Source organism: Astatotilapia calliptera, chromosome 18 (genome assembly GCF_964374335.1).
Source record: "Astatotilapia calliptera chromosome 18, fAstCal68.1, whole genome shotgun sequence".
In the NCBI taxonomy this organism is placed as follows: Eukaryota; Metazoa; Chordata; class Actinopteri; order Cichliformes; family Cichlidae; genus Astatotilapia; species Astatotilapia calliptera.
The window spans coordinates 17,340,707-17,368,224 of NC_137439.1; the positions used below are offsets into that span (position 1 = coordinate 17,340,707).

At 39.7% G+C, this 27,518-nt stretch overlaps 1 protein-coding gene across 2 annotated transcripts; it reads left to right on the plus strand.

Annotated features, from left to right (window-relative positions):
• Positions 1-203: 203 nt before the first annotated feature.
• On the plus strand, positions 204-26,954 carry klhl14 (kelch-like family member 14). 2 transcript variants are annotated; one of them, XM_026150206.2, is made up of 9 exons: positions 204-3,117; positions 8,128-9,028; positions 10,968-11,089; positions 15,776-15,865; positions 16,617-16,695; positions 17,393-17,583; positions 18,397-18,555; positions 21,480-21,637; positions 24,896-26,954. In XM_026150206.2, exons 2-9 carry the CDS (start codon positions 8,151-8,153, stop codon positions 25,034-25,036), a joined length of 1,818 nt encoding a protein of 605 aa, XP_026005991.1. In that variant the 5' UTR covers positions 204-3,117; positions 8,128-8,150; the 3' UTR covers positions 25,037-26,954. The 2 variants fall into 2 exon arrangements, with proteins under 2 accessions (XP_026005991.1, XP_026005992.1); XM_026150207.2 differs by lacking the exon at positions 204-3,117 and adding an exon at positions 5,696-7,256.
• Positions 26,955-27,518: the final 564 nt, after the last annotated feature.

Here is a 27,518-nt window from a genome sequence, read left to right on the forward strand (position 1 = left end):
CAAATAACTGACTGAAACATGTCTCAGTATCATGTTATAACACTAAGCATAACATCTCAAACTAAGACGGCTTGAAAAAAACAAAATAAAACAAGTAAAAATATATATATTTAAATCAAACTGACACATTATCTCTCATGTGGGGAAAAAAGAAGATTTTTTCAGATATTTGGTAAAGTTTCTTTACATAGGTTTTTGGGCCAACTGTATACTATAGAACAAACATTCAGCATGACACTAACTTGGTCGACTGCTCGCAAAGCCACGACGCCACTAGCTCCCTAAAAGCATCTTGAGGAGAAAAATGTTCAGTCCGTCTCATATTCTGTACTGACTATATGGCAATTTCTCAAATGAAGGTGCCTCTCCAGCACATTTATCTGCTCTCCTTGCATCTAATCAATCCCTTAAATAAATGAAAGTGAGCCACAACTAGATGTCATCACATCTATCTGCGGGCGTGCCTCAAAGTGCACACACCTTAATGCTGCTACTCTAAAGAGGATGGACTGTGGAAATACTAATGGGGGGGTGTACTTGACAGCTGAGGGGCATTACATGCTTGTTTCAGTATGATGAGGATAAAACATACAGCACATGCCTCACTGTGCTGTTGCATACTCTGATACCTCAAAGCTGGTTTGGAATATTTTTTTGTACTTTTGTATCAAGGCATATTTTGCAAGAGGCATGTTGAGAAAATCTGATTTACAGGCAGCATGATTCTCAATTTCTGCCTGGCGCCACCGTGCAGACGATGGGCCCGTTTCATTTGGATTCACTTCAGTAATCACTTCTGATCACTGGAGTGAAGCCGAGTGAATCAGAGCAATGTTCTGTCTTCTTAAGCTAACCAAAATTCTGCTCTGAGATCTTTTTAAAACCAGGAAAACTGAGGCGTCCTCTCAAACCGTCCTCTCTTTGTTCATGAGAAAGTGGAGAGTTGAGCCATGGAGCCGATGGAGTCGAGGAAAGAATGTGAGTTGAGAAAGGTGCTACTGTGTCTAAAATATCAATGAGGGAGATGCTGCCAAGTTTTGGAGCACACGAGAGGAAATAGGTTTTCGGTAGTATAACATGAAGTGCACCCTGGTACACCCTATTTGGTCAGTGCTGATAACACTGTAATCTGGGAAGATTTTCTTTTATATTACTATATAATTGTCTGATTTTTATTCATCTGACTTGAGTGTGTGTTCCTTTAAAGTTTAGGTAACTACAGCATCTGTCATTCAGTCATACAGTACCGCTTAACAATACACTGGAACAGTGTGATTGCCCAGGTGAGTCTTTAATGTGGAGCTCAGCAGAAAAACATGACAAACAAATTCATCAGTATAACAATACATGTTCCTCGCGTTTCCACACTCATTTGATTTCAAAGATATTTATCTTAAGAGGATAATAATTTGTGAAAGTCTCTGACATTTGTGGCTAGCTAGCATGATAATAAATCCATGGCTTGGAACATTTTTTAGTTAATTAGAGTCAATCAATCCAAACTTTGCTCACTTACCGGTGTGAAACCGGAGTATAATGAGCAGAAATCAGCATGGTGATTGGAAAACACAAATTACAGCTGTTAAAGAGAAACTCATCCACTTTTCTTCTGTTGATGCAAATGCCTGCTGCGAGGATTTAAAATTAGCACGGCATTCCTTTAATGGATGTTGAGGCAAAGTGCTCCTCTATAATTAAAAAACCTGTTAATATCCTCGTAGGCTAAAATAAGAGGGGTTAGTATGATTGTGTGACACCTCTTTAAAAGGACACATTGGTCAGTTGGCTATTACACAAAACAAAACTGTATCTGCTTTTATTTAGTTTTATTTAAATCATGGAACCAGTTTGCCTAACACTACTTAGATTCACTGTATGCTGTGTATATATTAAGGTGCTTTTTCCTCCCATGTTTATCCGCATTATGAGCAAATGAAGTAACCCTACATAATGGTGTGTGACCATACCAGTGAGATGGTCAGCACTGCTGCCTCAGTAAGATCATGTAGCATGTTAATGAACTTCGCTGACATATGGGACAGTCTTTGCTATTAAAGGCTGTGTATATCTCTATGTTCAGGGCTACATTCATATATTCCTGACATATTCCACGCACCTTTCATTCATGGTGTAATGATGTGAATAATGACCTGCTGATATTAACAGTACCATCTGATCTAGGGTCCCAGACAGTAACATGACATAACCTCCCGGCTGCTTGTGTCCACGATATATATATATGACCTCACCGCTGGATGTAATTTCTTTTCAAGAGCTCTTGGAAAGGGAGAGCTTATGTTGTTGAGCTCATGTCGTCAAGGCTGGTAACAGCAGCTTGCCATTGTATTAATTATTGTCAGGGAATCCAAGGGGTGTAGATAATACAGAATGCACTGGTTGGTCCCATTTGTTTCACTTGTCAGTGGAGTGAATAATTGGGAGTGCTGACCATATTAGACACAGAGAATTTCTAAAAGATACGACTCAAACTGTTGCAACACAAAAGTACTGCTTGGAAATTAAAAAGCTTAATGTGTGAGAATTTCAAATCAGTATGGAATAATTTACCAGCTTCTCATTGCCAAAGGAATTTACTGAAGTTTAACTCTGACAGCAGTCATTCTGATACACAATGAAACGGCTCCGATTGTGAGAGAAACTGTTTACTCCGTCCTACTTTTTTTTTTGTTTTGTTTGTCCAAGAATTAAGTTTCTTTTGGTGAACGGCAAAAAACGTTAAGTGTCAGATATTTTGCACCCTGACTTCATTCTTCAAAGGTTTGAGAACATTGATACAATTCTAGTAGAAGAGGGGTTGCTAATACAATGGGGCTCATCTTGCAATTCTCCCAAGGAATAACTATCAGTCCTGCTACAGCAGCTTCAGCGTCCCTAGGTGACCGCGCCACTGAGCCCGTGTTCGCTCCATCGCACCCCACTCCACGCCTGCTGCCACCCTGAAGGTAGATGCATCACGCTGGGGAGACTGCACAACAGCAGCCCCCTCTCCTCCAGCCCCCAAACCTTCTCCACGGCACAGTGGCCTCCTGCGGCCCCTATACACAACTTTGGGTCTCCATTACAGCCCCGGTCCCAGCAGCCCAGACTCTCCCTCAGGTGAGTCTCCATACCACCTCCGTGTGTCGTCCCACCTGAACTGCACAACTGGTATCCTTTTGTCATTTGAGAATGCCACAACACACACACATATTGTGCACACGCGCACACACACACACACACACACACACACACACACACACACACACACACACACACACTCTCTCTCCTGTGCTCACTCTGGAGGGGACACCGCCTGTTCCTTTCTGCTCACCTCCCGGCTGCCGACTGACTCTCTGAGCCGTGTCTGTGGTGGCTACGCCATGTGTGGGGATCTAGGGGTTTAAAACAGCAGGCCTCCCAATACTCCCTGAATGGCAAATATAAGTGCTTCCAATTTATTACACAGTGGACGTTTTATGAATCATCTCTGACTAACTTTGATCTGAAATGACAAGCATGTGCTAATCAGTCCTGATATCCAAAAAAAGTGCTAAAAAAAACAGGAAACAGAAAACTGGATGGGTTGAGATTTTACAATTAATCGAAATAAACTGAACCTGCTAGTACAAATATTGCACTTTTGATGACCCTTTCTTCAATTTGTACAATTATAACAACTACCTCTGATTAAGCAGCCTGTTCCTTTAATGCCAATGCTACATTTTTTTTTAGAACTAATCTCTCTATAGTATAGTATACGGTTTGGTTTCCAAATCCAAAAATGGTGCAAAATAATTCCACACAACTGTAAACTCTTCCAAGATTGGAGAGGGAGGCATAAAGAGAGCCCTGCTTGTGTTCATACATACAGTTAACTGGAACTAAGGGGGGATCTTTAAATGTAACTTCTAAGAGCCTTGTAATGAGTATTTACTGTAACATGCAGTTTGCATTAATTTTGTCTCACCAAAGTGTTTCTGAAGAGGCTCCCCGCAGCATTTTCAGCTTTCCTCCTTTTAATATATTTTTTATCATTAAAAAGGGGCTTTAAACTGCAGCACTTTTGCTAAAACACAAATTACAACTTTCACTTTATAGGTTGCCATACCACACCACACTTAGTTAACAAAATATTTTACAAACAAGATGATATCACCCTCTCCATGATATTAATATGATATGTTCTCTGATCTGTAAACAGCTGGTTATCTTGCTTTTCCACGATAAGAGAAAGTGCTGAGGATTTACGCTTGGTGAGCACATTTGGGCTGAATCTTTCACACGTCACAAATTGCAGATGGGAAGCAGTGATCTTGAACAGCCGATCACATTTCCGTGACCATCTGACACCTTCCATTTAGGAAAATAATACTTTCTATCTTAGCATACCCCTCTGCAACAGCCAGCAAAAGGAATTATGCCTGGTAGACTTTGCTATTCACAACTTTGGAGCTTCTCCTGTTGTTTTGTTTCATTGCACTGATTAGATTAAATGTTCGCTCTTTAATCAGTTACCCAAGGCCACGATAATGCTGACAGTTTGTGTTTTGCTTCATTTTTATGTGTTGTAATGGGCACAAAATTATGCTGAAGAAAACAATAAGGAAGCATGATATAATGCAAGCATTACATATGAAGATGCGTAGTATCTGGGGGTAAAATCAGGGGCTTATTCACCGAACAGAGTAGATGGTCAGTGGCTGGGAGCTTTGTCTGCTCTTAAAAGCTTATATTATGAGTATACTGCAGTATTTAAATCTGATCTAACTGCGGTTATTTACACTAACACCCCTCCTTTTTTCATAACATTGAAGACAAAAAAAAAAGACTTTTTACCCATAGAGGTAGATATGCTATCTGAGTAATATGACAGAAAGAAATGAGTCGGGTTAACTGGTACAGAGAGTTGTAAATCACTGTAGTGTGATTCTTTGTCTCAAAGGGTTTAATTAGTCTAGAAATTCTTCTCTTATCTGATGACCCCCCCCCCCCCTCCTTCTGCACACTGCAACAACTTACAACCATAAACGCCCTGCAATCTGAAGACCAGTGGCCTCAGGAGACTGAGTTGCTACAAAGAGCTGAAAGAGTTGGAAATGGTCATTTTATTGCGTTAGAATAGCTCGCTCGAGACTTGGGTAATGTAGTGCTAACTGTGTGCTGGTAAAGATAACAATATGTGACTCCAAAGTGAAATACAGTGAATTACTGTAGTGCTGTGCAGTGTCAAGACCTCTGGAAATGAGGTAACGAAATAATCGTGGTAAACAGTAAAACAAAGTGCTTTCATAGTGGTTTCAAACCGCTAATTAATATTAGAGTAGTATAGTTTTCCTTCGGTGACGATGATTATTTGAGATGCAGCGCACAATCTAATCAGTCATCACCGCAGAGTTCATGTAGAATGAATTTCCTCGGCATAACTACAAGTTGGGGATTAGCAGGCTGTGTGCTTGTCAAACACTTGAACATCAAAACAGCATTGTGGTGCCTTCTTATTATAAATGCTACCAATGTATGGTCCGCTATTGCTTGACGGTAGCATGGCGGTGCTCTCTTTCATAGTATATGAACAAAGCCATTTATCCCTATCTGTCATTTCTTAAGTTGTGAAGTACCTGTCACTTCTGGTCCCATGGGAGTTCTACATGTAAGTGTATTTACTCTAATTGAGCTCTTTATGTAATTGACAGTTTATTCTGGCCTAATAAATCCTTTCTAACGGTTTCTGATTAGCTGTGTGAGCATTTTGTTTGCTTTTTGAGGTGATTATATCACCTTATATTCATGTGATGGGGGTAAATGAAGGAATCCTAATTTTGAGATGAGATGTTTCTGAGTTTTTGAAAGCTCTCGTTGTTGTTGAACTGTATGCAGCTATACCAAAGTGATTTGACAGATTAATAATTTAGCAATGGAACTACTTAGTGCCTCACAGCTGTTAGTTTGTTGTGGTGGTGACAGAGTGTTTGGTGCAATCCATAAGTTCATATGAGCATTCCCAACCAGGAGTTTTACTATGTGATTCATCAAGCCACTTCCTTTAGTGGATTCACTTTGATCTTATACTCTTGGAGGATCTCTGGGGGCAAAAATGCAGGTGTATGGATATAAATACTCCAGCAGAACTACTGTGCACTAATGGACACTGTATTAGGTTACAGCCCTTTGTGTTTTCAAGCCTTATGTTTTTAACAATGAACTGATCAGACATGGTAATAATGAATGAAAACAATATATATGTTCTTTATTTGTGCTTGTTGTTTTTTTTTTTAAACTTTATGTCCCTTCTGTACATGTGTGGCATTTCATAATGCTGCTTCAGTGTCGCACTAAAATGTAGAAAAAAGGAGGGTATTATCTGCTTTTAATTAAACATGATAAAAGTCTGCACAGTTGTCTGTACATTGAGGTGGGTGCTGTTTATTATACAGATGTATAACTTCAGTTTGTGTAGAGCACCTTCTTTTGAAGGACTAGTAGGAGCAGAATGAGATGAGGGGTTATTTTGGCGATGGAGATTAAGGCAGGGGCTTTTTGTCATTTGTGCGAGACAAGCCATTCATCCATCCAGTTCACAGCCAAAAAAAGGCTGGTCCCAGAAATTAGCAGTTTCAGCTCAGCAGCAAAGTCGTCGGGCTGTGAAGGCAGAGAGAAATTGACTAATTAGCAATGCGCACTAAAACTTGACGGTTCTCTCTATAACAGCGAGGGAAAGACTCGGTTTTTCTCCCCCTTTCTCTTTTCTTTCTTCCATAGATGTTTGAAATCGCAGTCATTTACGCTCGACAGTTTTTACAATAGCCTTGAGCCATAATTTTGCGAGTCTCTCCAGCATCCATACCCCTGCATGGTCTCTCTCCACCGGCCATGCACGACCGTTTCTCTCCCCAACCGTGGATTTCCTATTACTCTCGTTACGACTCACTGAGCCCCAGGCCCAAGGATAATGATGTGTTGTTTCTTGGTAGCATAATTTGTCACACGTATATTTCTTCTTCTTCTTCTCTTGCAGAAAGCACAGCTCCCTCTCACACACTCACACACTTCTTGTTAATTCAGAAGAACAAATGATCAACGTCAACAAATAACCCGAAATAGTGACTTTATGAGTTGGAATCAATGGTTATTTTGAGACGCCATAGACTTTAAAGGAAAAAGGACATTTCTTAAAAGGAGAACAAAGGAAAATTCAAGTGAGATTATTGGGAACCCGAAGCTTACTTTCCTTTTTTTTGGTCAAGAGCTGAAGTCAGGTAAGTTTGGCTCCTTCTCAGGCAAGCTGCTCACATCATTTAGTTGTGACAGGCGCTTTTAGAGAATCTGGCGACAACGGTTACGGCACGCTTGTGTCAAGTTTACACACATTACGCACATGGAAATAGCTTTTGTAACAGTCTAAGTATGAAAAAGATATGCACATCCCATTTAACTTTAGCGAAAGCTGCATTTCAGTGAATATTTTGTCGATACTCACGTCCGCTTAACTCAGGTAGGCTAAAAAAGCAAAACGCACCCGTACCGCTGCTGACGGCTCGGAGACAAACTAATTGCTTTTGTATGACTCCGTAAATCTGTGCGATGTGTAATGTCCTCATTGTGGGGGTGTGCAGCAAGGCAGGAGAAGGGATAAGTGTTGGCTGAATGCTGCATGTTATCCGTCCACCGTAGCGGCTGCCTCTTTTTTTCCTTATCCGACAACTTCAGCCGCGTTACCGAGGGGGGAAAGCGCCGCAGCATCTCCGTATCCTCCGATTTTTTTTCTTTTCTTTTTTTTTTTTGTTTTGACAGCGCCCTTCAAACATCAGCCTCCATTTAAAACCATCCGCTTCTTGAGTTAAGAATGAATAAGAGTGGCACGCTATGGGAACTACTACGTTTTTGTTTGTTGCTTTACGACCAGAGCTCAAAGTTGAAGGCGAATGAAGCCGTGCTGGATGTAGATTGTCGCCGGCTGGCGTGGCATGACGGCTCTTCCCCGCTGGATGGACGGGCGATCTGTTCAATAACTTATTCGAGAAATCGTTTTCTGCTGTAATAGTTGACTGATAGCGATGTATAGGCAACGTGTGTTGTGGAAATAAATGACCTGAGGTAAATGGCTTGCATGGTTTATTTGTTGCCTAGGTGGCGTTCACATTCAGGAAGTCATGTCCAGATCGGGTGATAGAACATCCACCTTTGACCCAACACACAGTGACACCCTGCTGCATGGGCTCAATCTCTTGTGGCGAAAGCAGCTTTTCTGTGATGTGACTCTGACAGCCCAGGGACAGCAGTTCCACTGCCACAAAGCTGTGTTGGCATCTTGCTCCCAGTATTTCAGATCCCTCTTTTCCTCCCATAATGTAATCAACAATGAAGGAAGCAAAGGGGACCAGGGCAGCAGTGGGACCCCTTCATCCTCTCCTGATGACAAGCTGGTGACCACCAGCACCAGGCCCATAAATAACCTAGTGCTCCAGGGCTGCTCCTCCATTGGACTACGATTAGTGCTGGAGTACCTGTATACTGCCAATGTTACTCTTTCCCTGGACACAGTGGAAGAGGTGCTGTCAGTCAGCAAGATCCTCAATATCCCCCAGATTACCAAGCTTAGTGTGCAGTTCCTTAATGACCAGATCTCTGTGCAGAACTACAAGCAGATCTGCAAGATTGCTGCACTCCATGGACTGGATGAGACCAAGAAGCTGGCCAACAAGTACCTGGTGGAGGATGTGCTGCTGTTGAACTTTGAGGAGATGTGTGCCATGCTAGATGCTCTGCCACCCCCAGTGGAGTCAGAGCTGGCTCTCTTCCAGATGTCAGTCCTCTGGCTGGAGCATGACCGGGAGACTCGCATGCACTATGCACCGGACCTTATGAAGAGGCTACGCTTTGCCCTTATACCTGCCCCAGAGTTGGTGGAGAGAGTTCAGTCTGTTGACTTCATGAGGAGTGACCCTGTGTGCCAGAAACTACTCCTGGATGCCATGAACTACCACCTGATGCCCTTCAGGCAGCACTGCAGGCAGACCATGGCCAGCAGGTGAGAACGAGACAGATAAACACTCAGACATAAATTCACACAATCACACCACAGAGCTGTTTGAGACTGGGCAGTGGGTAATTAAATGCCTCCCACTTGTTAAATTTGAACAAATTACAGACACAAGCATTATGCACTTGCTCATGTATTGATCCCACCGCCTGTTTAATGTAGAGCATGTAGGTGGTCGGTGTAGACCATGTAGGCAGTGTGGCATTTCAGGACTAGTTCATGAGGATTTTGGTGCTCCTGTAACATAATACCTGCTGCCAGAGGTCGTGATGCACTCTGTGCTCCACTGTATCCATCATTACAATGTTCCCTCCTGTTTTACAAAAGAAAACATGTCTTTATTTCCTCACACATCTGTGCAATTACTCTCTAATCAGTGTAGACAAGATTGCTACAATCTAGATAAAGGTTATGCATTTGATTTGTAGCAACTCTCTTGAATACAATTTGAAATGCTGTAATTGAATTGTGACCAGAATTAAATGGTAATTGCAAGATGCTTATGATCCAAGTACAGAGATGCCCTGTTACTGATATTAAAATGAAGACAAATATAATACATTCAAAATGTTTTGTTTTTTTTAAAATTTGATTTGATGTTTAGAATTCCTTTTCATGAATTGGACAATGCTGCTTACATTCGTGTTGCATGCACGTGTCTCACTCACACAAAAACATGGCTTACATGTTTGTCCTGATCTGCACTTTTAGGGCTGGTTAGTACATGGCTATTGTCTCTTATGGTGACAACTGATCACAGTCAGACAGCTGAGACTTTTTTTTTTTTAATCGATAGTATCAATATTCAGTTGTTGTTGTTGTTGTTGTTGTTTTATCACTACAGTTGTGAGCCTTGGGGAAAAACAACTAAAAAAAATTGTGACACAAGAGAATCTAAACTTTATGAAAACATTTGGAAATTACTGAAATAATCAGGACATAAAACCATTCTACAAGTACCTACTTGTACATTATCCCAATAATATATCTGATCCCACATATGGACCTAAACGAGCAAAGATTCAGGAATCCTCATAATTAGTTTCACATGCCACTGTTTCTCTCCCCTCAATTAATCACCATTATCTATGTCCAGGGGCTCATTTGCATATGAATAACCCTAAAACACTTCCGATTGGGCCAGCATGAGGGAGAATACACCGAGGCGACGGTGACTTACCCAAGCATAAAAAAGTAAAATATGGAAAAGGGAAAAAGGTGAATGTGTCTGAATCTAAAGGCCAGCTACTCTTAATGTTTTAGTGCATATTGTGATAAATTGGTAGATTTGTGTTGAAATCCATTAGGAGCCAGATAATGGTCATTGATGTGCAGTAAAGTGCACGGCTTTGAGGTTATATATCATATACAAACAGCAGGAAATTTCCAACAATTGGCTAAGGCATGTCACATGAATCACTGTAGCCAATGAAATGGAGACATTGTATAGGCAGGTTTATGTTCTCAATTGTGCTTTTAGCCTCCAGCATGGCACCCTACAGGACTGTCCTCGCTTCACAGCTAATTGAAAAGATATCTTTAGAGTGCAATAACGATCCAATAACACATCAAAACGATTGAGCAATTTTTATTAATCACAATAAATGTGGTCGCATATTTCCTGATTAGCAATCTTGAGTTTAGTAGAAGTACTTGGATAAGAAGCAGTTATTCATCTAGCTGTGCATTTATTCTTTATTTTATTCACAGATTAATTCATTCATACAATCAGCATCAGCAAAGTGAAAAATAAAAATACTCCAGGGAAGCTCTGTTAATATCGTCGTAGTAAATCAAGGAATTAAAGGTGTCAGGTTGAAGCTGTGCTTGTGTTTTTGTGTTTGCATGTTTTATTCCAGGCCTTAATATGTCTTTTATTGCATGTTATTGAACACTTGTCCGCACACCCACACTTTTGACATTGCAGAATCCGTTCCAATAAGAGGATGCTGTTACTGGTGGGTGGTTTGCCTCCTGGACCTGATCGTCTCCCCAGTAATTTGGTCCAGTACTATGACGATGAGAAAAAGACATGGAAGATCCTCACAAGTGAGTAGAAAGGCTGCGATTTAAAAAAATTTATATATTTTTTTACATTTATTTATTTATTTATTACCTGAGGCATCCCGTGTTACTGGCTTTTATGATGAGAAATAGTTGTTCCTTTGGATGACTTTAACACTGGTTAATTTTCACCAAAAATGAGGGACAAGAGTTCCCTAAATCCTTCAGGTAATAATGTGTCACTATCACTTTTAATATAAGTTTTTAATCAGAGCGTGACTTCACAGCACTGTGGAGCGTCATGCATGCTTTCCCTTGTTTTTTTGCTGATATGTGCTGGCAGGATGCACGATGAGATTTACTTGAATCTAATGATCTATTGTGGCTGAGACAGAACGTTAAGGAGTGACATCTTTTCCCAATTACTTTTAAATGCAGCGTGATTACTCGTTCATATTGATCAACTCATAACACTGAATTAACCCACACATGGTAATACACGACGTGGCAGTTTAGCCTGTTGACCTGGTGTCGCTGTTGATATTGGGTTTACTTAAGGTGAATAAATAGCACAGAGGGGTTAGTGGAACACTGCAGCTTAAATGTTGATGTCAACCATTCTTAGGTAACAGGGACAACAATGGAAACAAAAGCAAAAATTGATTTTATCTCATTTTATCTTATTTTTTAATATTATAATGAAGGCAAATTGTGATAATTTCCTAGAAAACCTTTGTGAGATTTCAAACACATCCCTGCTGCACTCTCCGCTGTAGAGTGCACTATGCTCTTCTCTCTCTCTCTCTCTGTCTTCCCTGACCTTTTTAAGGCTCACTACTTTAATGTTGCCATATTGCAAAGGTCAAAAAAAGAGCTAATGAGAGACCGCGTTTCTCCTTTGCCCCATCATTGCTGGACATATTGAGTTTTTGTCCTGTGTTTTGGTTGCAGTCATATCTCAGGATCACCTATCCATTCATATATATTAGCTATAGGTCTGCTTTCTGTCAGCTCGGCCCTGTGCAGTTTATGTTCTCCCTTTATGGTTCAAATTTGAATAAATCTGGTTTTATGCTTTTGCTGTCGGGTCTTAAAATCACCAGCAGTCTCCGACATGGTTTCTTCCTCTGCTCAAATCATAACATTTCCTGGCAGCAGTGTGATGTTTTAGCTCATGTTTGTCCAAACCTATTAGAGCTTTTTTTTTTTTTTTTTTTTTTTTTTTTAAACTGAAGGAGCCTTGCATACACAACAGCCTGAAGCTCGCTGTTTATGTTGTTGTTGTTGTTGTTGTTGTTGTTGTTGTTTTTGTCATTAAACTCTCACTCACTGGTACAAACTGCACCAGGCAAAAGGTCAATAGGGATTTCCATCACTCAGAACTAAAAAAGTTAACACTCAAATGGTCCGTGGCCAAGTGGAAGGACAAAACTGCAAAATCATCCCCTTAACACATCAGTGACCACCTGATGTAGCCTCCTCACAATGGATGTGGAATAGAAGATTATTAACATTCAATCATAACTTTTCAATGAGCCGAAACCTGAGAGGGACAGCCTTTGATTAAGACATTCATCAACACAATTTGGGAAGAATCTGATCTCTTTCAGTGTATCTGATGTACACACTGCTCGGTGATTCCAGTGTAAAGTTTGCCATCTAGTGTACCCACAGCAGCGTGGACCAATGCAAGACAAAGGCAGGCACAGATTCAGCCACAATGCTAGGTTGTTCTTTTCTTCTTCTTTAAACCAACCTAATATTAAAATCTGGATCTCCATGCTGCATGTATGGTGTCCATGCAGCATGGCCTAGAACAAAGGAATTCAGCTCAGTGGGATGCAATTGTAGCGGTGTTAAAGGCACATCAGAGATGGAGCAGCAGTGGTGCATTAGCTGTGGAGTCATTCAACCGACCCTGACTGTGCCTCTATGCAGAGGTTTCTGACTCCCTCTAGTGAGCCCTAGAGCTCACTGTAGACCGGAGTGATGGCGTCCATCTCATAGAGGACGTGCTCATCCTGCCCTCCTATGGCTTTTCACACTCTTGGGTTAGTGGACAATTTGGGTTAAAAGGGCACAAATAGGTTAATCGGATTCACTTTCTCAGGTATAAATACTTTAGAAGGAAAAATAATTAATGCATTTATTTTTCAGTGCACAAGATTAGCATAGTAATTCCAGTTATTATACCCTGCTACTGTAATTATCTCACCGTTCACCTACAGTATATCCCAAATGTCCCAAAACCCACCGCAGTACTCTAGATACTGTGGTCTGTGACATATTGTAAAGCAATAATCTTCTTCTCACATGGGTACGAGATGATTTTTAGTATGAGTACAAGTCACTAGACATCAAATAAAAAGCCGCCCATCCATGTCCTATATACTGCTGACTGAATGATAATGTAAATAGCATGTAAGGGAATTTGGCAGTCGTATGGCACTCGTCTTTGAGGTGCACTGGAGGCAGGCAACCTAATCCCCTCGTTTGAGATAAAGCTGTGTTTAGTGTATGTAGTATTAGTTCCTATCTGAGACTTCCCTCCCATAGAGGACCGGCACATGTCAGCCAGCTAGAGTGAGATTGCAGAGAGAGGCCAATTGGAAAGAAATGAGATTCAAGGCTGTCTAATTTTGCAGCAACTGTGATCCATCAGACGGTGGGGAGGTGACAGTGGAAATGACTGATGGAGACAGACAGGTGGGCTTTAACATTTCACTGATTTGTGCTCAAAAAGCACCGGGCCTGAGATTTATTGAGTGAACATGATCATGTTCATTATGACTGTCACCTAAGACCATTTCTCTACATCTCAATGGGGTCACTTTAGCAAAAGAAGATGAAGGAGAGAAAGGGAGCACGAAAACATACACAAAAGAAAATCCTCCATGAGGGGTCCTGCTTCAGCTCTGGGATGTTTATGCTATACTGCGCTAACACACGACAAGGGGTATCATCCACCCAACATTTTACTTATTGGACAGTGTTGCTAAGCTAGTTTCTAAGAGTCGAATTCCCAAAATAGAAATTGGTGACCTATCCAGTTAAATAAATGCAAGGTTACAAGTAATAATTATCTGATTATTAAGCAATCTGTCAATTACTTTCTCAATCAACTAAATAATTATTTTATCTACAGAATGTTAAAAAATGTCCATCACATTTCCAAACCAATGATATTCAGTTTACTACCACTAAATACTTTTTTTCCTGTCCTTTAAAGTGCTGGAGGTTTTTATGGCATCGTTATTCGAAATAGCTGAAGTCACATTCCTGTGACTGGATGGTCCAGAGAATACAAAACAAAAAGAGCAGAAAAACCTCCGATTATTTATATATATATATATATGAGTTTTATGATATAATTTAACATTTTGCCTCATGTGAAGAGAAAATAGCAAGAGCACATTCTCCGTCACAACCGGTGCATTATACTGCAACTGAAGCCTGACTGATTTATGAGCAGGTCAGTATTATCCACCAGTATTAACTATTGGCAGTTCTCCTAATAGTTGCATTTATAATGGCCAATAAATGGAAATTATAGAAAAAGGTAAAGAAGAGAAGGGAGAAACATCCTGTGGGCAACACCTGTTTGGAAAGTGAGAAACACAACAACTAGCTGATCTGAAGACAGCTGGGCAAAGCATGAAAGAGTAAATAAAGACCCACACTAAAAAATATGTTAGGGAAATCTGTTTAGGTTTCATATGTCTGAAAAAAAATGCCGGTCAATATATCAGTATATTGGATTTTTAAAATCACTAAATATCAGTATTGGTATCAATCGTAAAATCATATATTAGTCTGTCTGTAATCGCAAGTTTATAGAAAGTAATCCAGTGCAACTTTCTTTGCTCACCAGCTCTCCATCCAGACTTTTTTTTAAACTTCTGTTTGTGTTTTTTGTATCTTGCTCCAAACAAAGAACAAACAGTCTGTGTGAAATTTACTCTGACCACTCCTGTCAAATTACAGAACATTTAGCACTTTCATTATTTCCTATTCAAAAGTTAATATAATACTTCTTAGATGTTCAATAAACCTCTTTGGTCAGTGTCTCGGACAGTAATTGGTAGTAAGGCTTGACCTGTGGGTGTGGTGGAAACATTTAAGAATTAATTGAATTTATTTAAGGAGAGTGTAGATGCCATTTACTTTCCCCCTTTGAGTATAAGAGCGCAAACAGTTACACCAGATGTGTTGATCAAATTGAGGGTTGTGTTTGGGCTGGAGCCTATCCCAGCTGTTCCTGTTCAAGAAGCGGTGTACAGCTTGAACAGGTCGCCAGTCAATTGATGGCTGTGTTGATTCTGATTAAAAAACAAAAGTTGCACGTCAATCTATTTTCTATATGATTTTGAGACAAAAGAGGTTAAAAAGTTATCCAGATGCTACAAAGAGTGGCTTTTTTTGTTCGTGGTTCAATGGCATAACTTTTACTGTTACATGGTTCTTATTTTAAATGACCTGACAGTTTTATTAAATGTGAGACTTATGGTAGTGCTTTCTAGACTGCAATGTGTCCTGAACAGAAAAGTATTGGCCTGTTTTTAATTCTCATATTTAATGATACAAAGTAATTGCTAACCACAGTGGATTTTTGAAACCACCAGCACAGTACACCTATAACAGCCAGGGCACACTCACAGGGTACTGTTTATATACAAATTTCTCTCCACATGTTTTTAAAACTGACTTTTTGACTTTTTGTCTGTCACCTAGTAATGCCTTACAACAGCGCACATCACTGCGTGGTGGAGGTGGAGAACTTCCTGCTGCTGCTAGGCGGAGAGGACCAGTGGAACCCCAATGGTACAGTCGCTGCTTTCCACTGATTTCACGCAGCAAATTTTTCATGTTCACTTAAACTGGAGTTTATGTAAGTTCAAGCCCATCAAGTTAATGTAACACTTTCAGATGGTTTGAAACACTCATCCTGCAGCCAGATCAGCTCTGAGTGGACAAACAACACTCCAATCAACACTTGTCAATAATTGGCACAGAAAAATTACTGTTGTTTATGATGAAATATTTGCAATGTAGAAGTGTTAAGAGGGCTTTTTGCAAAAAGGTGGCAACACAGTGCCATAGTAAGAAACAAAGACTGTAAATGATCAAAGATTCTTACTCTGCCTTTTTGTTCTTTCACCAGCTATCACAGTAATACAACAGCCAGGCAGATGTACACTGCACTTAGTGAAATTAGTTGTTTATTCAGTTTTGAGAGTAGGAATCAGCTTACTACAAATGCACATCATGAGAGATGATTTGCAGTCTTTTGAATACAACATTACCAAGAGGTGATCTCTCTGTGCTTAGAAAACATGACTTCAGTCAGCTCTTGTTAGCTCAAACAGCAGCAAAAAGGCAAATCATCACGTGTGGGCGGTGATTAATGAAGACTGGGGAGAGTTGCATTTGTGAATTTTATTGGTACACAACAAACAACATTAGAAAAGATGTGGCCAATAAGAACTGATCATTACATTAGCATGTCTAAACTGTACAAAAAGAAGCTTTATTTTGAGCTAAGTTATTTGTATTCTACTGTTCTGTTTTGCAGGAAAGCACAGCACTAATTTTGTCAGCCGCTACGATCCCAGATTCAACAGTTGGATACAGTTGCCTCCAATGCAGGAGAGGTGAGCCTTTTTTTGTCCTCAGAAATGTTGACATCAGTACTAGCTTCTGTTTACTCAGCTTCAGTAACCCATTTTCTCTCATCCATCTCTCATTACCGTGTTTTGTATATTTCTCAGAATCTCACCACTCATTGCATCACCTAATAAGAAACGGAAACCTTTATGACCTTAGTGAAGTTCACAAGTTTTGGCATTCATGAAGATGCTACTTGGATTCTAGTTGTAATTTGTGAGATCCAACAACTTCACAAGTCTTCTGTTCAGCTGTGATAGCAGATGTGTAGTTCTCTTGGGAAATGGTGTTTAGAAAACCTAAAAATATAAACATCCACATAAGATTAAAAAAAAATGCTACTACTCTTACCTAGGTGTACAAAACCAGCCAACAGAAGAATAAAGTAATGCTCATTGGGCTGTAAACAGACCTATGTGCTGTTTTTTTTTTTTTTGGTTCAAAATCCTTTTACAAGGTATTACATCATGCAGAAGTAAGCAAGCCCATTACACAGGCATGAAAACAGATGCTCACAGCCTAGAAGCTTGTACATGCTTAACTTATCTCTCGTCTTATGATGTTTTTTTTGTTTTTTTAAGAATGATTTGCACCTTAGACAGAAGCTGGAAAAAACTAAAAAACAACAGTAGTGATTCTCATCATCGGTTTAATGATGTTGTCTGGTTAATGCGTCCTCCTCAGGAGAGCCAGCTTCTTTGCCTGTCGCCTGGATAAGCACCTGTACGTGATTGGTGGCAGGAACGAGGCGGGCTACCTCTCCAGCGTGGAATCCTACAACCTGGAGACAAATGAGTGGAACTACGTGTCGTCTCTGCCACAGCCTCTGGCTGCCCATGCAGGAGCGGTGCACAATGGCAAGATCTACATATCAGGTCAGTTACAGGAGCTGTACACGAGTCGCATGTATTATTATTATTACGCCTTATTATTATGCAAAAAGGGGCGCTACATGGAGGGAACTGTACAAAAAGACACATTGTGTTTATGGCACATAGAGGTAAACACATCCATTTAATTACACCACAAAGAAAAACCAACTCCACTCCACAAAAATGATTAAAATCAATGCATCAGGACTGATTGTTCATCTTTGTCAAAACTGCCAGCAGTTCAGTTGGAGCTTGAGGTGAGCTTATAGAGACTAAAGTAGGCTTGAGTTTTAAAAAAAAGAGAGAGAAAGAGAGAGTGAACCTCTTCTTAGTAACAGCACAGCCCCAGATTACCATCCAATATTACCTCAGACTCCCTCAAGAGATATGTTCATGTAAGTAGCAGAGTTTCTGAAGCCCTGTAAAGAGGCTTGAATGTATACATCAGTTCTTCTTCAAAGAAATGGCCACAGAAATAGTTCAAATTTGTAATGCTTTTTATTAGATATATTTCAATATAACTTTGGTTTGTATAATTCTTCTACTTGCTGACACCAGAAAGTCATATATTAGATTTTAGTGATACGTCAGTGAACCACTCATCACCTCCCTGCAGGAAAATCCGGAAGTGAAACCCTCCTCTTTTACAAACTGACTCTAACCAAAGTTTTCTTGAAGAGCCAAAAACGTTTTTCTTTTCCAGTTATTTACTGTATATCTGGGGATAGTACTACATTTGGATCCAGTATGTCCACGTGCCGCGTGCTGTAGCTCCACAGAGTATTAATGACACACTGCTGTGTTTACCTGCTGCAGGAGGCGTGCACAATGGCGAGTATGTCTCCTGGCTTTACTGCTACGACCCTATAATGGATGTGTGGGCGAGGAAACAAGATATGAACACAAAGCGTGCCATTCATGCTCTGGCTGGGATGAATGACCGCCTGTATGCTATTGGTGGAAACCATTTGAAAGGTAAGCACTCGAGCTTTTCAGACAACGAACAGAAAGCAGGTCAAGATTGATACTTTTTTGAAAAGTACGTGTGAAAATCATGTTGCCATTGTGAGCAGGCAGTGACCTTAATTACCCTGTGCAACACTGTAGCCTCCATTTCTCGCACTCTTTAGTATTCATAGTACAAAATGTGAAAAAGAACAAAAACGTGTGCTGTTCATTTGCATTTTTTCAGGAAAACTGAATGTGGTCATGGGAATTATGACAAGCTCAGCTTGTCTCTCTTTGAATCCTCTCTTTAGCTACGCTCTTTCGTTAAAACACTGTTAAACAGATGTGTTCAGTTGGCTCTTCATTGCTGCAAATTCAGCTCATAAAAAACCTGCACGTGCCTCTGAGTATGACTGTGTCCATATCCAAACTCGTGTTTCCTCACGCTCACCGTAGGAGCGAATCTGTGCACATCGATGGCTGTCTTGCTGGTTTGTGTCTGTGAGTTGGTGGTGAAGGAAGAAACCTTGAGATGTAGTGAAACTGTGAGGGAGGTGGAACCAAATGCGGCAGATGGAGGAACAACAAAAATTTGTCTCTATCAGCAAATAGACAAAAAAAAAAGTAACATGTCTGCAAAAGTTTAACTAAAGGGGAAACCCATCAACTGGACACAAGGAACATACTGGACACACTGGCGAGAACAGAATAAAGATTCAAACCATGAGAAGCAAAATAAAGCCTAACGCCTAAAGCATTATGTTGAGAAAGAGAACGGCTGTGGTCAAATATCAAATTGCGCAAATTCTTTACTAAATATAAATGCTTCAAAGCTTCCTTTATTACCTCCTTTAGCACAGGATAAACTGAACCATCCTTTAGTAAAGGAAAGAACGTAATGCCATATAGTGCCACATAGTGAAGGACTGTAATAAAATTTGCTTTTTGTCAAGGCGTCGCTTTAAATCAAAACTTTAACTATATTAACGTTTTTTTTTAAAAGATTATTATAGTTCTGTTTGCCTTAGTTATGCTCACTGTTGTATTGACAGGCTTTAGGAGTCATTCATTTTTTTTTTGGGTCAGCTGGGATAGGCTAAGTGAAGGATAGAATGAATTGACTGAATGAATAGTTTCAAGAAAAAGGAGGAAAGGAGTTACACTGGACCATCTCCCCAGCAGGAAAAAATAAGAAAAGATTTCTCTCATTTCGTAGGATATAGAGCGTGCTCTTTTTTTCTTTAAAATTCATATCTTTTTAGTGAAATAATATTTTTTCAGCGGTGATTCCTGTAAGAGCACAATGGGGTCGTTTCAATATGGCACACATCTGCCGTCATGTTGTTAACCAGCCTTGTGTCAGTGCATTCACGTGGTGGTTTGTGTGGATTTCATTTACAGTGGTACTGTAGCGCAAGCACATGAAACCAAAACTGTCTGAAACCTGATTGGTCCACAGGAATGTTTGACTTTAGTGTTTTCGGTCTAGTTTTCTTTTTGTGATGTGATGGTGAGTTCAGGTTTTATGCTATTGTTAAGGGTACTGAGTTTTTTTAGTTCATTTAATAAAAAAATAATGGTATACTCATAAATTAGATTATGAGTACAACATTATTATTACACACCAATTAGATAGATTAGTAATTAATTAATACAACAAACTCATGCATTTTAAGAAACTTAGAAAATAATCTCTTAGAAGTACACAGGAGCCAGCACCAGTTTGTGGAATCCGCCATGTTGCTTCGCCATCTTGAATGCATTTATTCCTGATATTGTCGCAATTATTTACTGCCTACAGATTAGACATGCGATTCTAAAACTTAAAATTCAGTTTAATTCAACTGAATCCGCTAAGTGTAGAGCAATGTTACACAAATTTCAAAGACAATTTCACTTGACAGCTGCTAACAGTGGGTAACAGAGGCTAATGGCAGCTAATAGCGGCAAAAAACAGAACTTACTGACAAGAGCAGTCCAGGATATCCTCAGCAGCTCACCTCACAATCACTGTCTTCGGTCAAAAGTGAGCTTCACTGACTCATCGGCTTGTATCGGACTCCTTTCACAAAGCTTTACAGTCAAGGTTAATATCAGACTGATAGCCTACCCAGATAGCTAAAAGAATTACTTTGCTAGCTGGGTGAATGGTAACTAAAATATCCCAAAACATTTAATGTAAGTATTGATATTATTAAAATATATTAAAATATAGTGTGTGCAAAACTGGTAATACAAACATGGTGGCCAGCCACAGCTGTTATGGGGTATAGTCCAAATTTAATGTTTTTGATCTCTCCTGTCTAAAACATGTTTGTCCTAAAGCGGCCACCGTAGCTGCCTGTCTTTGCTTCCTGCTGTCTTGTGTTGAGTGCCTTCTGTGTTCCTCTGCCTCTGTTATCACATTCAGTGTGAGTCTTCTTGTGTTGGCGTTAGTTATTTGTCTTTTGGGTTATTTCCTGTATTTCTTTGATATATTGTTTTCTTTCTTTGTTGGATTGCTAGTTGGATCGGGGTGATTGTGGCTCAGGAGGTGGAGTGGGTTGTCTTTTAATCAAATGGTTGGTTGTTTAATCTCCGGCTCCTGCAGTCTGCGTGCCAGAGTGTCTTTGGGCAAGACACTTGCACCTGATGAATCCATTGGATTGTGATTCTGTGTGATAGATAGAAAGTCCTTAAGGGCGTGGAATAAGTTATGCTCCCATGTTCACCACGTGTCCTGCCCTCTGTGTCACTGTGGATTTGTGCTTTTCTTTGGGTTTCTGTTCCTTTTAGATTTTGTTTAACTTTTGGGAAAAATAAACACTTGCCTTTTATTTCTAACATCTGCACACCTTTTTCACCCTACCTCTACTGTAACCTAAACCTACGATGACAGGGTATCTTATCTTATCTTATCTTATCTTATCTTATCTTATCTTATCTTATCTTATCTTATCTCTGTCATGTAGGTTTCTCCCATCTAGATGTAATGTTGGTTGAGTGTTATGACCCAAAAGCTGACCAGTGGAATATCCTCCAGACACCCATCCTGGAGGGTCGCAGCGGTCCAGGCTGTGCCGTTTTGGATGACAGCATTTATCTTGTGGGAGGCTACAGCTGGAGCATGGTATTTAATGTAGTACATATATGTCTTTATCTATCTATCTATCTATCTATCTATCTATATATATATATATATATATATATATATATATATATATATATATTTATATTAGGGGTGCAACGATACTCGTATCGATATTGAACCGTTCGATACAGTGCTTTCGGTTCGGTACGCATATGTATGAACAATACAAAATTTTTAATTTATTTTATCAACTTTCCTTCTGACGATGCTGTCTGTGTTGAGCGCTCAATGAATCTGTGCTCGACAGTGCAGCCTAGGCGGAGTAGTCGAACGCAGATTCACTGAGCGCAGGGCAAGCTAGCGAGACAGAAGTTAAGCTCTCCTTGCAACATGGCAAATTGAACCTCCCCCACCCTCATTGAGATCTGGCATTTGGAACTATTTTGGTTTTTATGTGAAGTATGACCCTGAAGGTAAGCGCGTCATGGACAAAAGTAAAACAGTATGTCGGATGTGCCACGCAATGCTCAATTTGTGGGAACTAGTGCGTTAGCACAGTTAGCTTGTTAAGGTGTTGACGCTGTCAAGCCCCATGCACGGGGCAATCCGTGGTAACTCGTTAACGGAGATTTGCCCCGTTATGGCGTTAATGTCATTTTAACAAGATTAACGCTGACAGCACTAGTGGGAACACAACAAATATGACTGCACATTTACGCGGACATCATCCTGGTGCAAAGACAAGTGGAAGCAGGCAAAAACAACAAGCACGCATGCTACAAACTTTACCCGAGTCATTTAGACAGCCGTTAGCACATGATTCTCCTTATGGGACCTGATATGTTTAATATGCTGCTGAGAAAATACCCCAGAAGAAGCGTATAGTATAGCTTTTATTTTGGAAAGAGCCATTTCTCTGTAATAAAGTCTCTTTTCCAAAGATGAGTGATTTCTCTATCAGATAGATTTTTTTTTATCATTATTTTGTTGTTTCAGCGACATTAAGTTTAAAAACTGCACTTTTGAGTTAAAAAAAAAAAAATAAATAAAAAAATAAAAAAATAAATAAATATATATATATATATATATATAATAAATGACAAATTAAAAAGGTATGAAAATTTTTTTTGTATCGAAAAAAATATCGAACCATGACACCAAAGTATCGTTGCACCCCTAATAAATATATATATATGTATATGTGTGTGTGTGTGTGTGTGTGTGTGTGTGTGTGTGTGTGTGTGTGTGTGTGTGTGTATATATATTAGGGGTGCAACGATACACAAAATTCACGGTTCGGTTCGGTTCGATACTTTGGTGTCACGGTTCGATATTTTTTCGATACAAAAAAAATGTTCATGCCTTTTTAATTTGTCATTTATTAAAGTTATAAACATATATTTTAACTCAAAAGTACAGTTTTTAAATTTAACCCTAACCCTTGTGCGTGTTTTTTATTTTGACAGCGAATGCGCACCTGCGGACCACTTATGTGCAGCCCTGGTTATTTAGCTCGTCATATTGCAGCCACAGAAATTCTTTTGTCCATGAAACCATAAAGCTGCACTTTCTTTTTGCCTTATAGTCTGATTTGTCATAACTTCTCCGTTTTGTGGTAAGCTTTTCTTTGGCTGTCACTTCTTCACCCTGACCTGTCTTATTTGGCTCAGCAGAACTAAAATATATATATCCTGCTGCTTTTACACACGCACTCACATAAGCTCAGCGATTCTCTGCGCAATCAACCTCTCACATGTTTAAGCTTGCTGCGGGAGATTTCACTTGTCATGTTTGCATAGTAAGCTAACGATTAATAAGACGATGTCAGAGGAATTGGTGCACAAATTATCATCACTCACAGATCAGTGCTGTCGCTCTCTATACACAGTTCGCACGATTGCAAAGTGAAAGCAAAAAAACAAGCGCAAATTCAAACGCGATTTCAATATGTCACATATTGACAGTGGCTCACCGATGCCAATGACATAATTACCCAGCTACATTTCTGAAAGAATGCAAAAGCATTGACATATATTTTTCCTTCCTACAATAGCCCGACGGGCAGGGCAGAGATAGATTTTGGTAGCCCGACTGAAAAAAATCGCTAGCTCCAGGACGTCGGGCTAGCGATATTGCGAGCCCTGTATCTGATTGAGGAATCACTCATCTTTGGAAAAGAGAGTTTATTACAGAGAAATGTCTCTTTCCAAAATAAAAGCTATACTATCCGCTTCAACGAGCTATATTCGGGCTATATTCTCAGCAGCATAAGGAGAATCACGTGCTAACAGCTGTCTAAATGACTCGGCTAAAGTTAGTAGCATGCTTGTTGTTTTGGTCTTTGCACTAGGATGATGTCGGCGTAAATGTGCAGTCATATTCGTTGTGTTCCCACTAGTGCTTTCAGGTTAATCTCGTTGAAATGACCTTAACGCCACAACACGGCAAATCTCCGTTAACGAGCTACCGCCGATCGCCCCGTGTGTGGGGCTAGACGGCCAACACGTTAACGAGCTAACTGCGCTAACACACTAGTTCCCACCCATGTAATTGAGCATTGCATGGCACATCCAACATACTGTTTTACTTTAGTCCATGACTTGCTTACCTTCAGGGTCATACGTCACATGAAAACCAAAATAATTCCAAACGCCAGATCTGAATGAGGGTGGGGGAGGTCCATGTGTCTCGCTAGCTTGCCCTGCGCTCTTCCTTCTGACTATGCTGTCTGTGTTGAGCGCTCAGTGGATCTGCGCTCGACAGTGCAGCCTAGGCGGAGTAGTCGAACGCAGATTCACTGAGCGCTCAACACAGACAGCATCGTCGGAAGGAAAGTTGATAAAATAAATTACAAATGTTGTATTGTTCGATACATATGCGTACCGAACCGAAAGCACTGTATCGAACGGTTCAATATCGATACGAATATCGTTGCACCCCTAATATATATGTATGTGTATGTATGTATGTGTGTGTATGTATACACATATATATATATATATATATATATATATATATATATATGTGTGTGTGTGTGTGTGTGTGTGTGTGTGTGTGTGTGTGTGTGTATATATATATATGTATATGTATGTGTGTGTATAAAACTGTGTTTTCAGTACAAGTTAGAATAAAGCTCAGTATTTTTGGGGCACTTTAACTTTTTAGAAAGGGTTGCTCAGGCAAGAAGAAACTCTGGATTAATACATATATAGTTTAGTAATTCCCCACAGAAATCCAAACAGCACTAAGAGGCCTAAAGAAAATCAGTTGATTTTCTTGTTTTTCTTTTTCCCTCAGGGGGCGTATAAGTCTTCGACCATCTGCTACAGCCCAGAGAAAGGAACATGGACAGAGTTGGAAGGAGAGGTGGCAGAGCCTCTAGCGGGCCCAGCCTGCTCCACCGTCATACTGCCCGCCTGCCTGCCTTTTAACAAATGACAACTAATCCAGCCGACGGGTGTCGAGGGTGATGGGCAGCAGAGTGATTGGGGGGAGGACCATCAATAAGCAAAACAGTTGTCAACAATTTCATGACAGATTTTCCAGTCATACACTGGGGGTGTGTATAAATTATTTTTTTACAAGTTTGACCAGAGCACTTTCGTTATTCTCTCTACTGAAGGATCGAAGAAAAAAAAAAAAAGATAATTGTGTGAGTCATGTATTTAAACTCATCTGTGTTCTGAGAAATGGTTGGTTCCATATTCGATTTTTTTTATTTAAGCGGATAGTAAGTGTTTTTGGCTTCTCTTCTATAGCACGCATAGTGTTGAGCTGAATTATAGCTTTCAAATCCATTGTATCTTGTATTCAGTAGCGGCATAACTCCAGCTAAATGCAGTGTTGTTTCAAATTACATCGGGACATGAAGTTACACTAGGACTGGGTGAGTAACATGACCTGTGATGATCAAAATGTATAAATAGTCTTCATCCGTTATGTTATTGCTCATTGTTCTATGGCTGGGTACGCTCACTTATTACCTGGTTAGAGAATTATACAACAGTTTTGTTGTCTGTCTCTGAAAATGAACATATTTGCGCAATCAAAAGGGGACATTTTCAGAAAACCCTAACAGCTGTCACTATTTAACTGTCACGGTATGTGCAGAAATGTTCAATTAGACATGGAATTAGACATGAAAGTAGATAAACAACCAGGAAGACACTTTAAAAAAGACACAAATATACTCATTGATCTTTTTGAGCATGTGTCCACATGACCCAGCCATATTTTTTGATCTTAAAGGGGGTCTATTATGTTCTTCCTTTTCCTCTATCATGTATATACTGTGAAAATGGTGTTTTCCTTCATTAAATATGGTCAAAGTCTAAATAGTGTATGTGCAAATAATCCCCACAATCACTTTCAAACAGTTTTTCTACTTTTGGCTCTGTATGATGTCATAGAAAGTGGATTTTTTTCAATATGATCATCTCAGGCATGCATTTGAGCACCGAAGCCCCACCCACAAACCTTCTGCTTATGAGGAACAGCCAATCAAAAGGAAGTATGCTTAAAGAGCATGGGAACTGGAATTAAAACAGCAGAAGATTAAGTGAGGGGCAACATCAAGACCCAGTATAAGTTAAATAAGGTTTTTTTTTTAAACTATAAATCACACAAAGCTGTGCAGGACTCAAAATTTGACGCTGGAAATGAACATAACAGATCCCCTTTAATGATTTAACTTGTTGAACGACGCAAAACTCTAACCAATGTCATGCTGCAGGCAAGACAATTTAAGGATCATTATTGATTCCTAATATTCACATGAATAACTTATAATTAACTAATGTTAATTAAACAATGATGGTACAATCAAATTGTAACTATTAGCCAACGTGTTTCTGGGTAGCACATTGGGCTAAACTGATGCAGAGGACACTTGTGTAGCTTGTTCTCCTGTACAGCTTAATTTTAACAGGCCTGTTTGTGAGGCCACATAGCATTACCTTGATGAGATTTTAATCTTTAATGTATAAAAGACTAAATTAAACAAACATACAGTGGGCTTTAATGCACTAATAGTGAACTTTTATTTCAGCAAAGTTCACTAAAATGTAAAATGTAAATTACTGAATGTGCTGTGTTTAAAAAAAGTATCTTCAGTACAAATGAAGTCCAGTCTTGTCTACGTTATGAGGTTCAAAAACCTGACTCTAATTATTGATGCAGTACCTGTTGAATTCTTTAAAGAAAAAATGAAAAAAGAAAAGAAACGTTGATTTCATTCTTGTAAATAATCGCCTGCAGTGAAACATTTTTGTGCACTCAACCTTGGATTTATTCTCAAATCCTGTTATGTCCTTTGCATTTTAGAATATGAAAATAAAATGACTCTTGATGATTAAAATGTGTCTGAGTTTGTGACATTTGTTCAAGTCCAGCGACGAGATGTGAACAATCCCACAAGGGGAACTACCTTTAAACAGAAACGTTTCTCAAAATCACGTCACAAAAATCTGCTTAAAACTTTATTTAATAACAATAACTTTATTAGACCGCAGATACTCAAAGAAAAGCTAACCCATCAAAACGAACCCGATTCCTCCAGAGTTAAGGAGCTACAACCTCAAAACCACGATCACCTGTAGTTTTCAAATAAGAAAATTTTAGCAAATCAGATCAGAAATCTGAGAAGTCAGCTGCAGTGATCAGGTCTCAGTAGTTCTGCTGTATATATGTAGAAACCGGTCAATGTAGCGTTTTATATATTATTAATAAAATCCTAAAATAAATTCAGAATTTTTCTAGAAGCCAGTGAAGGGCAGCAAGAATGGGAACGATGTGCAAGTGTCAGTAGTGAATACAAAGGGTGACCTGGTGCAAGGGTGGATTACAAAGTGGTTTGCAGGGGTGCAGTCACTGTGGGCAGGTTAGAGCAACATAAATTGAAGCCCTACTGGATGCCTAGAAA